The sequence below is a fragment of the Corythoichthys intestinalis genome, chromosome 15 (assembly GCF_030265065.1).
Source record: "Corythoichthys intestinalis isolate RoL2023-P3 chromosome 15, ASM3026506v1, whole genome shotgun sequence".
NCBI lineage: Eukaryota > Metazoa > Chordata > Actinopteri > Syngnathiformes > Syngnathidae > Corythoichthys > Corythoichthys intestinalis.
In genome coordinates, this window is record NC_080409.1 from 40,179,488 (window position 1) to 40,194,343 (window position 14,856).

At 37.9% G+C, this 14,856-nt stretch overlaps 1 protein-coding gene across 6 annotated transcripts in view; it reads right to left on the bottom strand.

Annotated features, from left to right (window-relative positions):
- Window positions 1-14,856, bottom strand: part of si:ch211-266g18.10 (titin) — a 66,195-nt gene that overhangs the window by 48,976 nt on the left and 2,363 nt on the right. For 5 of the 6 annotated variants that reach the window (XM_057860034.1, XM_057860035.1, XM_057860031.1 and 2 more), the window contains exons 1-6: window positions 13,332-13,495; window positions 7,132-7,323; window positions 6,982-7,065; window positions 6,812-6,916; window positions 991-1,146; window positions 692-847 (exon numbers count right to left, since the gene is read on the bottom strand). In XM_057860034.1, coding sequence (XP_057716017.1) covers window positions 692-847; window positions 991-1,146; window positions 6,812-6,916; window positions 6,982-7,065; window positions 7,132-7,323; window positions 13,332-13,341 — 703 coding nt within the window. In that variant the 5' untranslated portion in view covers window positions 13,342-13,495. Of the gene's footprint in view, window positions 1-691; window positions 848-990; window positions 1,147-6,811; window positions 6,917-6,981; window positions 7,066-7,131; window positions 7,324-13,331; window positions 13,496-14,856 lie in introns of those variants that run through there. The other variant, XM_057860032.1, reaches the window with a different exon arrangement.

Below are 14,856 nucleotides of genomic sequence, written 5' to 3' on the forward strand. Positions count from 1 at the left end.
GTCATGGTTCCACTTCCCATCATGCATTTGGGCATGGCTACGGTATCATTTACTGAAAGCTCAACAAATACTCTAGATGGCAATATTTAGTCACAATATACAAAGTCACAAGTTTTTCTATCCGTGGACCCCTCTCACAGAAAGAATGTTATTAATGTCAATGCCATATTGAGGATTTATTGTAATAATAAACAAATACAGTACTTATGTACTGTATGTTGAATGTATATATTTGGCCGAGTTTTGTTCATTTTTTTCTTAATGCATTGCCGAAATGTATATGATCGGGAAAAATTATCGGGAATGATTGGAATTGAATCGGGAGAAAAAAAAAGCAATTGGATCGGGAAATATCCGGATCGGCAGATACTCAAACTAAAACGATCGGGATCGGATCGAGAGCAAAAAAACATGATCGGAACAACCCTAGCTGCAACTGACAATAAATTGTTCCTCGGTATCTACTGAGCTTTTATGAAAAATCTAGTCATTCTAACTATTCACAAACATGCTGGTTGCTAAGGACAAAAGAGTCACAGATAAAACATCCTAGCAAAATGGTTCATCTGTTTTAGGAAAACTGAGATTCTACTTGTTTTGTTTATACCAAAACCTATGACTCGTTTTGCAGTTGCGACTTGCTCTTTTTTTGACCCCAAACTTCCCTTTAGGTCAACAAAGAAGTAAATACCTCGAATTAAATCGAGAACTGAGTCCAAGATGCCACAGAGAAGCTGTTGAATGGAACCCATCAGGCGGCACACAAAGTTATTTGTGCAGGAGAACAGTCCTCGGCACCACGGAACCGGATCCATGAAGCTCAGGTCTATTGTACCTGAAGACAACACTGTGGAGCGACATCATTTTAAACCAAAATCACCTTTAAAATTGCGCCACTGACTTGTCACAAATCAAGAAATTGTTCTGCTGTTTTGGTTAACAGCAGAAAATGATTTCAAGTGTAAGATATTAACAATGTAATTGACCCACCTTTATAGATATGCGCTATAGAGTACAACACGGCGTCCACAGCGGCACAGACCGTGTCCCTGAGGGACGCCGCAGCCCCGGACACACACTCATCAGCGGAGTGGAAAAGTTTTCTACCCGTCACCACTGGATCCACATAACTCAGGTAGAAAACACCTGTGGTCAGGAGGACAATTGTGTGATTAGAGCAGGGTTGTCCAAACTATTTCCGCTTTCAGGAAAATTAGAGGATGCAAGAGCCAACTTGAAAACTTTCCAATTTCATTTGTGAAACAGAGTATGGGAATCAGGTTAGAAACATCAGGTTTTTAAAATGTATTTATTTTTAATGACCATATTTTTCGGACTATAAGTCGCAGTTTTTTTCATAGTTTGGCAGGAGGTGCGACCTATACTCTGGAGCGACTAATGCGTGAAATTACTAACTGAAGGGATTCGGCCCCACCGCCAAGCCGCGGAAACGGCGACAGCCGAACGAAGTGCCGCTCTGCTGATGCCGCCTCCGTGAGTCAACCGGTGGGGACCAATATTCCGCGCGTTCCCTTACTGTGTTAGCCCTCTGTTCCAGAAGTTTGAAGTAGGCTCACCGAAAACAGGTTGACAATTTATTCGTCGACAATGGTCAAAAAACAAGGCAAAAACAGACGACGGAGGTACAATCTGGATCCAAGGTCGTCAAAACAATGGCTACATAGCAATTAGTGGTGTCAACAATAATCGATGCGGCAATGCATCCCGATGCTGGGCATGGACGATTCGATTCGATGCGGGCAACAAGCCGAATCGATTCAGCCCATTTAAAAATATATAAGTACGTTCAAAAATCTTCCCTGCGCAATTCCGGTGATGCAACGGATTTGGTTTCCCCTTATGTATTATTATTCTCATGTTTCATTTTTTACACACCGCATAACTCTGGTCAAGTTTCCCACCAACCTCGTAGAAGCCAAAATGTCTCCAGATGTCTGTTTTCAATGTCTTAGGTGCATCAATAATCTTTCTCGCTCCCTCTTTCTCCGCTTCAGCCATTGTTATGTTATGTCCTATCTCTTAGTGGTTAGATCTTGTGCCCGAACTCGATTAACATTTTGGGCCCAACCCAACCCGATTCACGTTCGGGTCGGGCCGCCGCGCTGGACTAATAAATTATATTAAAAAAAAAAAGAAAAAAGGGATAAAACCGAGAGCAGGCTCTCTGTATTGTGCATTTGCTTGTGCGCGCACATGAACGCCGTGGCCCGCATGTTTTATATTAAACTTTCCTAGCGTTATTTGGTTGTGTAAATGATTTTATAATGATCATAAAAATATGTAGACTATTTAAACATTAAGTACACTTTTTTTCCGCCAACTGAGAATTCGTTACGAAAGACACTTTTATTTATGCACACAAAGGCAACACAAATGTGATCCTTTTGAATCTTCTCCTCTGTGTGTCTGCAAAACCGTTTTTTTTTTTTTTTTTTAATATTAAACTTTCACGGCGTTATTTGGTTGTGTAAAAGCTTTTATAATGATCATAAAAAATATGTAGACTATTTAAACATTAAGAAAACTTGTGTTTTTTCTGCCAACTCGAAGAAATGAAAATAAATTGCTGCTGCTGCGTTTTTTTTTTTTTTTCACGTCACTCCAACGAAAAAAAAAAAAGCGGGCGTGTCGGGTTGGGCTGGATTTTTTAGGCCCGATCTAACCTCTACTGCACATATATAGTGGGCTAGGCCTACATTTTACTTTTCTACATTGCAATTTAGTTAATGTTTTGTTTGCAACTAAACTGATCCCTGGATTGATATTGCGATAAAGTAGCTGCTGGACTAAAATATTTTCTTTGTCATTTTCTTTAATAATTACTTGAATATTTTTATTGATGGGTCGTTGTGACTAAAACACAGTGACTGTTATTACTGATTTTGCACAGGAGTTCAGATGTTGCACAGTGTGAAAGGCTGCTACTGTGTGTAAAAAAAAAAAAAAAAAGAGAAAGCCCTGGTCTCATTCAAAGCATTAATGAAATGCTGTGATTTTTTTTTTTTTTTAATACATATATCTGAAAGTATTTTCATTTGACTTCAACCAGGAGTGACACAAGAGTCAATAAAAAGTTGTTTAATGTCTGACCAGTTGTGTTGCCTCATGATTCACGAAAAATATGCTTTGCTTTAGAATTTTAATGCATCCCAGGCTGTAATGCATCGCGATGTTGCCGAATCAAACCGAATCGAATCGTGACCCTCTGAATCGAATCGAATCAAATCATGGCCCTCCGAATCGTAATCGAATCGTAAGGGCAGTGCTGATGCACACCTCTAATAGCAATGATCCCGAGCAGCGAACCGTTTGTTATCTCAGTGTCCAGTCTTTTTGAAAGCTGCGGTGGAGTGGGCCGGGCCGAAGGTGTGGCTGGGTGTTGTCTTGGGATAATCTCTCTGGCCGGTTTTGGGCGATTAGGTTCGTGCGTCCTCCTTCGTGGCTGGGACGTGGTTGCCACAGCGACCGACGCTGGTCTTGACGTCCCAAGCGCCTGCTATCAACTTTGTTATCCTGGCTGGGTGAGACGCTACTTGTTTTAGGATAGAGCGCCCTGCTGTTTGTCCTTGGAGTGGCCGGGAGAACTGATTGCGATACTTGGTGCGTCAATTTTGCTCGTGACGCACACGTTGGGCTTCTGTGATAAGATGGCGTTGTGTATGTATTCTGCTTCTTTTCATTAAACTATGGTGTGCTATTTATTTTATATTAGGTGTTTTAGAGTAGTACAAACAATCCTTGAGTACGGTAGAAATGATACTATTCCCTGATTGATTGTATTACGTGTGTTAGAGTAATGCAAACAGTTAGACGGTGCCTACGAGAAACGGTACCATCTTTTTCATTTCCCCCTCATGAGCCCCGACAGGGCTGATAAGGTGATTTACTTTACTGTGTCCAAGGGCATGGAGTGAAGTCTGCCTAAACTATAGTTAGATGCTTTACTATAATGAATGTGTTAGACTAATGCAAACAATTATGCAAACTTCGTAACCCATTATAATGTCATTTTACACGTGTTTTTCACACCAGTGTCGTTTTTGTCAACAACAGCAATAACAAAAATATTTCGTCAACGAACAATTTTGTCATGACGATGACGTGACGAGCTAAAAACGTGTCTTGAGAGACTAAAACATAATGATATGGATGCCACTTTACATCTCACGACATGAGAACAACATGAAAATTTGCCATAGTTACCTTCACAAGTTCACAATGTGTGACATTTTCTTATCGTATGTGTAGTTAGCACGCATCGTAGAAGTGTTTGGCCGTGTCACTCATGTGACGAGGTGCGCCGCCGCAGCCACACACACGCTAACTCCAGGCTACTTTTGTGAAACACATGTCAGGCGCTGCTTGGTAAGTTTTGTTTTCCTTTCTTGGCTAAATATGCCAAGTTACTTCAGCCTTTCAAGGTCTGTACTGAGTGATCATCAGACACGAAATGTAACTTGTAGCGTTAGCATAGCGTTCATGTTAGCATTAGCATTTAGTGTGGTGTGTCATCTTTAACTCTTGGAAAACTTTACATTCAATTTGTGGTGTCCAGGTGAGTTTAATGAATTGAAAATAATGTACTGTTTTCCTTCTGAACTGTGTATTATCATCACGGAGATGGTGATGTCCATGCACAAGCTACATGCTCGTCTGTCAATGTTCATTCGAAATTGTTGGAAATCTTTTATTTATTAATTTACTAATGGACTTAAATTTACAGACGAAAACATTTTGAGTAACTGTCGACTAATACTAGACGAAATTTGTCTGAATTTTCGTCGACTAAAACTAGACGAAAACAAACACATTTTGAATTGACCAAAATATGACTGAGACTACTAAGTATTTTTTTCCAAAAGACTAAGACGAAAATTAAAAGGGCTTCCCAAAAACAACACTGTTTCACACTAAACCGGAAGAGGGTGCTCAAGGCCTGTGCTTCAAAATTGGCGGTAACTTATAAAAACAACTGAGAAGGGCTGAACAAAATGATTTCATTGGATTTAGTGATTTGGAGTGACACCGATGGTTTGGTAAACTTGTTAGCATGTTCTTTAAGCTCTAGTTATCTGAATAACTTTTAATAATTATGCAACGTTAACATACTGGCCACATTCTCAGTTCGTTGTTTATGCGTCATGTAACGTTAGCATACCATACAGTTATTCAGCCTGGTGTTCATTATTCTATTTTTTATTTTAAATTGCCTCTCAAGATGACATGTCTGTTCTTGGTGTTGGATTTTATCATATAACATCGACCTAAAATGTGACTTATTCCCCTGTGCGACCTATATGTTTTTTTTTCCTCTTCTTTGGCCATTTCTTGCTAGCACGACTGATACTCAGGTGCAATTTATAGTCCGAAAAATACGGGATTAACTCACTGGTTGGCATTGACGGCGACAGATGTCCAATCTATTTTGACTGGATTCTAAGAGAAATTTACAAAACTAAGAGAAAATGTCCTGCAACAGCAAAAAAAAAAAAACAAAAAAAACAGAACAAACAAAATGGTTCAAATTCTCACTTATTTTCATATAGGTTTATTCTAGGGCTGTCAAATTTATCGCTTGCAAATGTATTTAACGGGTAGTAATTAATTTTTAAAATTAATCACGTTAAAATATTTGATGCAATTAACGCATGCACAGAACGACCCGTTCATGTGTTGCCTGAAACATTTTACAGTGACGCCGTTTTAGCACGTGGCGAGCGAAAAGGCAGAGGAATGCGAGTGGACACAAGCGTTCATTGGACCACGCCTTTATTGGCTTAAGCTTTGGCAGCCACTACTAACAGTAATGGTTGCCCAACTTCCCATCATGCATTTGGGCAGAGCAAGAGACGATCTTTTTCTTAACACGCCTAATTGAACACAACACAGAACATATTGTATACCATTTGCAGCCACTACTGACAGTCATGGTTGTCCAACTTCCGATCATGCATTAAGGCGGCGCAGGAGACAATCTTTTTCTTAACACGCCTAATTGAACACAACGCAGAACATACTGTATACCATTTTTCAGCCACCAATGACAGTCATTGTTGCCCAACTTCCCATCATGCATTTGGGTGGAACAGTTAAGTCCCTACAGTATCATTTAGTGAAAGTACAATACAACAAAAATAATATTCCTATTTTTTGATTGAACATTTTATAAGTTTTATTAAAACGAAAACATACAGTGGGGTTTTAATATAAAATTACTATAACTTGCATTCAAATTTTTTAAGAACTACAAGTTTTTCTATCCGTGGATTCCTTTAACAGAAAGAATGTTAATAATGTTAATGCCATCTTGTGGATTTATTGTTGGAATAAAAAAATACAGTACTTATATACAGTATATTGAATGTTTAAGTCCGTCTTGTGTCTTATCTTTCCATTCCAACAATAATTTATAGAAAAATATAGCATATTTTAGAGATGGTTTGAATTGCGATTAATTACCATTAATTAATTTTTAAGCTGTGATTAACTTGATTCAAAATTTAGTCGTTTGACAGAAATTCACGTAAAACAAAAATACTTGACCTCTACAGTTTTCTTCATATATTTCAACATGTTAGGTTTTGACCTTTGAACTAATGGACACACACTGTTTGAGTGAAAAGCTCCATCTTGTGTTTAAATTTGAGAAGTGCAACTGAATGTAGACCTAATTTAAGCTTCTTGTGTGGTCCATAGTCAATGTTATTTTTATAATTTGCTGCAGGCAATAAAAACTGAGCAAAAATTGGATACCCCTGGATTAGAGAGAGGCAGGCGTGTGCTTGAGTACCTTCCTCGTCGGAGAAATATCGCACAAACGCATCTTTGGCTCGACCTATTTCATCCAGCGCGTATGTGCCGGCAGACGCAGGGTTGCTTAAGTCAGGTGCGCATTCTAGGAAGGAGGTCACAAGAGTGTCAGGCCACGCTGTTCATGTGAATGCTCAGATTGGAGGTCACCTTGAAACTTGTTGACAAGATGGGACACTTCCTCGACAGCGTCGTATGCGGCTTGGACCGGATCGGACATGATGTGCTGGATGTCTAGAATCGCAAAGTTTGTTGTGATTGTGAGTCTCTAGCACAAATATCCCTAATATTATCGCTCACCTGGTACAGCCTTGTACTCCACAAAATCAAACATGACCACGCCCACTGTCAGCCAGCACAAAAGAGCGGCCAAAGCAATGAGCAGCTCCACAGACACTCGAAGCTTGTTCAGCACCATCACAGCTTTGGACTTGAGCGAGCCACGGGCTGTTTCTGCTTCGGCTCCGGGGGGCCTGCTGGCCGTTTTGGCCCCTGCAGGTGGGGGGAAAAACAGCGAGTTTTTATTTCATAAACGTTTTTTGGTCTTGTGGAAGTGTAAAAGAGGGAAATTGATATTGAAAACACCTACTGACGGCAACAGACGTCAGAGCCATTTCAACACCCCCTCTCAGTTAAAACGAATTGAACATCTATTGCCTCCAATGGCAGCCAAAGAGTTAAGTTATGTGACATCAGAGATTTATAAAATAAAACAAAATTAGAAACAATTCCCTGAGCAAAATACAAATGGGCCACACTTATTTGAATTTACGACTTATTTTCAATTTATTGCAAATTGTTTTAATTAATTAATATTTTAATTAGTAGTATCGGTCATAAACTTTTTTGGATTGGCACAAAAATATTTTGTATATTACCATAACAATCCGGTGTAAAGTATTTATCTTCTTCTCAATTTCGAAAAGTGAAATTTAAGACTTTTGAAGGCATTTTAATACCACATAAGACAAAATTTCATGACAATTTGATGAAACTAAAACTTATTAATGTTCAATACATTTCTGCTAAAAATCACCATCAAATGTGATCTGATCTTTGTCAAAATCACACAGGTGAAAGAAACAGTGTCTTCTTTAACTAAAACCACCCAAACATTTGTAGGTTTTCATATTTTAATGAGGATAGCATGCAAACAATGACAGAAGGGGGAAAAATAAGTAACTGAACCCTCTGCCTAAGGAGACTTAAAGAGTAGAGATGTCCCGATCGATCGGGTCCGATCACGTCATTTTCAAAGTATCGGAATCCGCAAAAAAATATCGGACATGCCTTTTTAAAATTAATTTTTTTTTTTTTTTTTTTATTAAATCGTTTTCTAATTGTATTTAACGTTACAGACATAATGTGTTACACTCTTCCAGAGTCTTTAGTTTAAGCTTAAGGTAGGGTTATCAAATTTATCGCGTTAACGGCGAGAATGAATACTTATTACATTTATCACGTTACAATATTTAACGCAATTGAGGCATGCGCTGCACGACCCACTCACGCACTGTCGCGTTCAATCTATAATGGCGCCATTTTACCCATACAGTATATAGAGCTAAAAGGCAGCGTGAAATGAGTAAAGAGAATTTTGGCAGCCTTTGGAGCCTTTTTTAAAATGGCTAAAGCCTTACAATCCTTCTCCCAACGATTAGAATAATCGTGGGAAGCAATGTGGGGAAGAAAGGTAGTAGTTGATCTTTTTCTTAACACCCTATGTTATTTCCCAATGCAGAGACGATATATCAACTGGTACCACGACGCACAGTCATGGTTGCACTTCCCATCATGCATTTGGGCAGAAGTTAAATGGCTACAGTATCATTTACTGAAAGCTCAACTAATACGCTAGATGGCAATATTTAGTCACAATATACAAAGTCACATTTATCATTTAAGAATTACAAGTCTTTCTATCCGTGGAGCCCTCTCACAGAAAGAATGTTAATAATGTAAATGCCATCTTGAGGATTTATTGTCATAATAAACAAATACAGTACTTATGTACTGTATGTTGAATGTATGTATTCGTCCGAGTTTTATTCATTTTTTTCTTAATGCATTGCCAAAATGTATATGATCGGGAAAAATTATCGGAAAATTGGAATTGAATCGGGAGCCAAAAAAAGCAATTGGATTGGGAAATATCGGGATAGGCAGATACTCAAACTAAAACGATCGGGATCGGATCGGGAGCAAAAAAACATGATCGGAACAACCCTATTAAAGAGCAATTGAAACAAATTTTTACCAAACATTTTAAGTCAGGGGTGTGCCCAATCACTGATGAGTGGCGCAAAGCTGCCCTGCCCACTATAAAAGACACACCTAGTAAGAAAGGTCTTGATGAGAAGCATTGTCATATGTGCATCATGGCTCTGTCAAATGAGTTGTGTGAAGACCTGCGATCAAGAAATGTTGATTTGTATAAATCTGGGAAAGGATACAAAACCATCTCTAAAAGTCTGGATGTTCATCAGTCGACGGTCAGTGAAGTTGTCTACAAATGGAGAAAGTTTGGCACTGTTGTTTCTCTCCCAAGGAGTGGACGTCCACCAAAGATGACGCCAAGAGTTCAGCGCAGAATACTAAGTGCCTGCTAAAGACTTACAGAAATCACTGGCATAGTCCAATATCTCTGTGCACACATCAACTATAGGTAAAACTTTGACCAAGAATGGTGTTCATGGGAGGACTCCACAGAGGAAGCCGCTGCTGTCTACAAAAAAACAACAAAAAAAACATTGTTGCTTGTTTAATGTTCGCAAAAAGGCACTTGGACATGCCACAGAAGTTTTGGCAAAATATTTTGTGGACTGATGATGCCAAAGTTGAATTGTTTGGGGGTAACACACAACGTCATGTGTGGAGGAAAAATGGAACAGCTCACCGACATCAACACCTCATCCCCACCGCGAAGCATGGTGGTGGGAGCATCATGATTTGGGGCTGTTTTGCTTCCTCAGGGCCTGGACAACTTGCAATCATTAATGGAAGAATGAATTTTAAAGTTCATCAGGATGTTTTGCAAGAAAACATAAGGCCGTCTGTCAGACAGTTGAAGCCAAAAAGGGGATGGGGGTTGCAACAAGACAATGATCCAAAACACAGAAATAAATCAACTTCAGCATGGTTTCAGAAGGAAAAAAATACATAGTCTGGAGTGGCCAAGTCGAAGTCAAGACTTGAACCCCATTGAGATGCTGTGGCATGACCTAAAGACAGTGATACATGCTAGACATCCCAGGAATCTGACTGAACTACAGCAGTTTTGTAGAGAAGAATGGGCCAAGATTTGTCCTGATTGATGTGCCAGACTCATCTTCAGCTACAGGAAGTGTCTGGTTGAAGTTATTGTTCTTTCATTGTTTGCTTACTATCCTCATTAAAACATGAAAAGCTATAAATATTTGGGTGGTTTTAGTTAAAACACTGTTTTTTCATCTGTGTGATTTTGACAAATGATTTTATTGTGATTTAATGCAGAAATGTGAGAAATTCCTAAGGGTTCAGATACTTTTTCATACCGCTGTAGCACGTCTCCTGTACACACTACATATACAGGTATAGTATTTAATTAGATTTTTGTTGTTGTTGTTCTGGATATAATGCTTGTATGATTTTTAAGGAAAAAAAAAAGATTTCACCTATTTTATGATCTTTTTTTTATGTAATGAAAATAAATTGAAAGGAAAAACAACAACAGCAATTTTCATGAGTACACTTTTATTGATTTTCAGCTTTAAAATTCCTAATGCAGCAATCAATAAAATCTAAAAAGCAACATTTTCATGCTGACTACGAGGCTGCTAGCTTCTGGCTGTATCTAGATCTACATTAAGAGGTGGTTAGAGTAGCCAAAAATGTTACTCAAGTAAGAGTAGTGTTACATCAAAATAATATTACTCAAGCAAAAGTAAAAGTAAAGTACAAGTAAAAAAGTAGTTGTTGAAAAGAATACTCAAGTAATGAGTAACATTGTGAGTAACTGCTTATATTTGTGTTGGCTTTTTATTTTATTTTTAACAATGGTATTTTTTTCTGAGCACTATGTTATCTATGTAGACTATAGTTATAATGATACTGTACAATAACCCATTACATAACCACATTAAGCCAATGAAATACAAAAAAAATATTGCGGAAAACACAGACAAGGCTGAAAAAGCGGTTTCTGCTCTTGCAACCCTCTTTAAAATAAACTGCTGTATTTTAAGCCAAAAGAACTATTGTGTTTGATAGAACAATGTGTCTACATGCTGCCATAGCAGATTCATGGCACATGGCATTCTGACGAAGCAGCGAGGCTATGGTGTTGACCACCGTGGCAGACAGCGCTCAAACAGCATGGTAATACACTGTTTTTTGTTTTGTTTTTTGTTTTCCCCTGATGAGAAAACGTGAGATGTGATGTCACTCCCAAACTCAAGATAAATATTTTCTATTCAAATGCTCTTGGTACATGACTGCAGTATTCTTCATTCTACATACATTATGAGACAAAAACAAAATAGTAATGCACAGGCACTAAGGAACCTAACTTTAATCGGATTAGTGGCTTGGAGAAATGAACGCGTTAGATTGCTCGTTACTGAAAGAAAGTAATCAGATTACTGACAACACTGGTGACTGCTATTTATTATGTGTTACGCCTGCAATGGTTCATGGCTAGTTGTGGCAACCATGAATTAAAGTGGCGATTGCCATTCTCATCTTCTGGTGTTTTCTGTAGAATGAAGGCACTGCCTCTTAGGGTTGTGCAGAGTACGGGGCAGAAGAGCAGCAAGTGTGAAACATGTAAACGGTCTCTCTTATTCTTTTCCGCATCACTGGCCACTATACTCTTCACAGTGATGGAAAAGCAATTGTGCATTAACCCCTTTAAGATGTCCTTTTACTATTACTACTAGGGTTGTTCCGATCATGTTTTTTTTTTGCTCCCGATCCGATCCCGATCGTTTTAGTTTGAGTATCTGCCGATCCCGATATTTCCCGATCCGATTGCTTTTTTTTGCTCCCGATTCAATTCCAATCATTCCCGATAATTTTTCCCGATCATATACATTTTGGCAATGCATTAAGAAAAAAATGAATAAAACTCGGACGAATATATACATTCATTATACAGTACATAAGTACTGTATTTGTTTGTTATGACAATAAATCCTCACGATGGCATTTACATTATTAACATTCTTTCTGTGAGAGGGATCCACTGATAGAAAGACTTGTAATTTTTAAAGGATAAATGTGACTTTGTATATTGTGACTAAATATTGCCATCTAGTGTATTTGTTGAGCTTTCAGTAAATGATACTGTAGCCATTTAACTGATCTGCCCAAATGCATGATGGGAAGTGCAACCATGACTCAGCGTAGTGGCACCAATTGATATATCTTCTCTGCGTTGGGAAATAACACAGGGTGTTAAGAAAATGATCAACTCCAACCTTTCTTCCCCACATTGCCTCCCATGTTATTTCTAAGTGCTCAGAGGGGGATTGTAAGGCTTTGGCCAAATAAAAATAGGCTCCAAAGGCTGTCAAAATTCTCTCTACCCATCATATGCTTCCTTTTTGCTCTATGTATAGGTAGAACGGCGCCTTAATATATTGAACGCGACAATGCGTGAGTACGTCGTGCAGCGCATGCGTTAATTGCGTTAAATATTTTAACGTGATTAATTTAAAAAAAATAAAAATACCGCCGTTAATGCAATAAATTTGACAGCCCTACTTTAAGCCAAAACTACTCTGGATGAGTGTAAGACACGTTGTCTGTAACGTTAAATACAATTAGAAAACGATTTAAATAAAATATATATATATTAAAAAAAGGCATGTCCGATATTTTTTTGCCGATTCCGATACTTTGAAAATGACGTGATCGGACCCGATCGATCGGCATCGGAACATCTTTAATTACTACATTACAGCTGCATCTCTCATCTATGCTTTATCTGCCATGTGATTGTATTGCATTCACGTTACATAAACCCGAACAACACTGGGCCATATTGCTAGTTTACAGCGAAACTCAATTAGTAATCTGTGGCCTGAAGTTTGACAACATAAACATGCGTTTAATCATATTCTTAGTTTCACAGAGTTATGAATAATACATGAATGCAAGCGTCATGCGGCCCGAGAGCAACACGCTAATGCCCCCGATATGTGATAGCTTGTATTTATAGAGACAGCACTTTCAATACACGAAGAGATGACATTTTCTGCCATTATATCCAGAATATCATTCAAAATATATAAATGAATGCACTTTTACCGACTTTATTCAACACCTGACTTAACTAAATTCAATTAGTGTTAGTTGGAAGACTTCTCATTTATTAAAAAAAAAAAAAAAAAATCAGCTTAGAGTCTGGATAACGTAGATTCTAGTTATCAATCTTGCAATCAATTTGGAGCTAATTTAATACAATTTTAAGCATTATTGAAGACTAGCGCTTACACACAAGTCATGCCAATCAACCCTACCGTCAGCCATATTGAGCACTTGTTCAGGTAAGAATCCCTTTGCTTTTGGTTAAGTCATTTATTCCATAGTTGATCACTTGTTCTTTGGAGGTAAGATAAGATTAATAAAAAGCAGAAAGTGCAGTGTACGAGTGCATGTGGAGCTGCCTGTGCGGAGGTGTTGACCGAGTAGGACCGGGTGGGGGTGAGGAGCGCTCAGGGATCTGCATGTAACTTTACCCCCCCTGGACAGTTATTATTAGCCGGCAACTCTCACATGCATTTTTGGGAGGTCAAAGTGGGGGGAGGTGAGGTGTGGTTGCGTTAGAAGACAGAAAAGAGAACCCCGGATGAAGCAAAACCAGAGATCAAACATATTAATGTTTAAAGATAGTCCTTTAAACAGTGTGGATGCTGCACTCCCCAAAAAAAAAAAAAAAAAAAAAAAAAAAATCCACTGGCTCTACTTAAAAAAATTGTTGTAACAATTTGCATTTAATTTTATAAGTAAATTCAACTAAGATTAAGTACTTCCCTTATAAATTTTATAACTGGACTCACTCAATTAGTATAGTTGAACCATCATTATTTACTGTCCTCCACAAGCTTTATTGTGTAGAACCAACTCAATTTTTAAGTCCAAGTTTTAGCATTAATAAGAGGTAACATTACTTCATTTACGTTGCTATAACTCCTTCATTTTAATTTTTCAACTCAAAAGTTGATGCAAAATGGGACTTAAATTTATTTAGTAAGAGTAACTTATTTTTCTAAAATAAATTAGACATGGCAATCAGTGGCGCCTCCAGAAATTTTTCATAGGGGTGGCCAGATGGGGCCACTCAAAATCTTGGGGTGGCCAAAACTAAAATCCATAATTTCAGGTTTTCATTATATTATTGCAGTAAAAAGGTCAGGGGAAAACTATCAGAAAGACTTAAAGACACGGCGACTGATATACATTGGTGTATTGTGTAATATTTGATGTTACTAATGATTTAATGTGCATAGTCCATAACTGTCCAGTCAACATTTTGAGTTCCACAACAATTCTGTTTTATTGTGTTATGTATATATTAGGCATAAGGTGTACATTTAACTAGGGCTGTCAAACGATTAAATTTTTTAATCGAGTTAATCACAGCTTTAAAATTCATTAATTGTAATTAATCGCAATTCAAACCATCTCTAAAATATGCGATGTTTTTCTGTAAATTATTGTTGGAATGGAAAGATAAGACAGATATACACATTCAACATACTGTACAGTACATAAGTACTGTACAGTACTGTACATAAGTACTGTATTTGTTTATTATAACAATAAATCCACAAGATGGCATTAACATTATTAACATTCTTCCTGTGAAAGGGATCCACAGATAGAAAGACTTGTAATTCTTAAAGGATAAATGTGAGTTTGTATATTGTGACTAAATATTGCCATCTAGTGTATTTGTTGAGCTTTCAGTAAATGATACTGTAGCGACTTAACTGTTCTGCCCAAATGCATGATGGGAAGTGGTGCAACCATGACTGTGTGTGG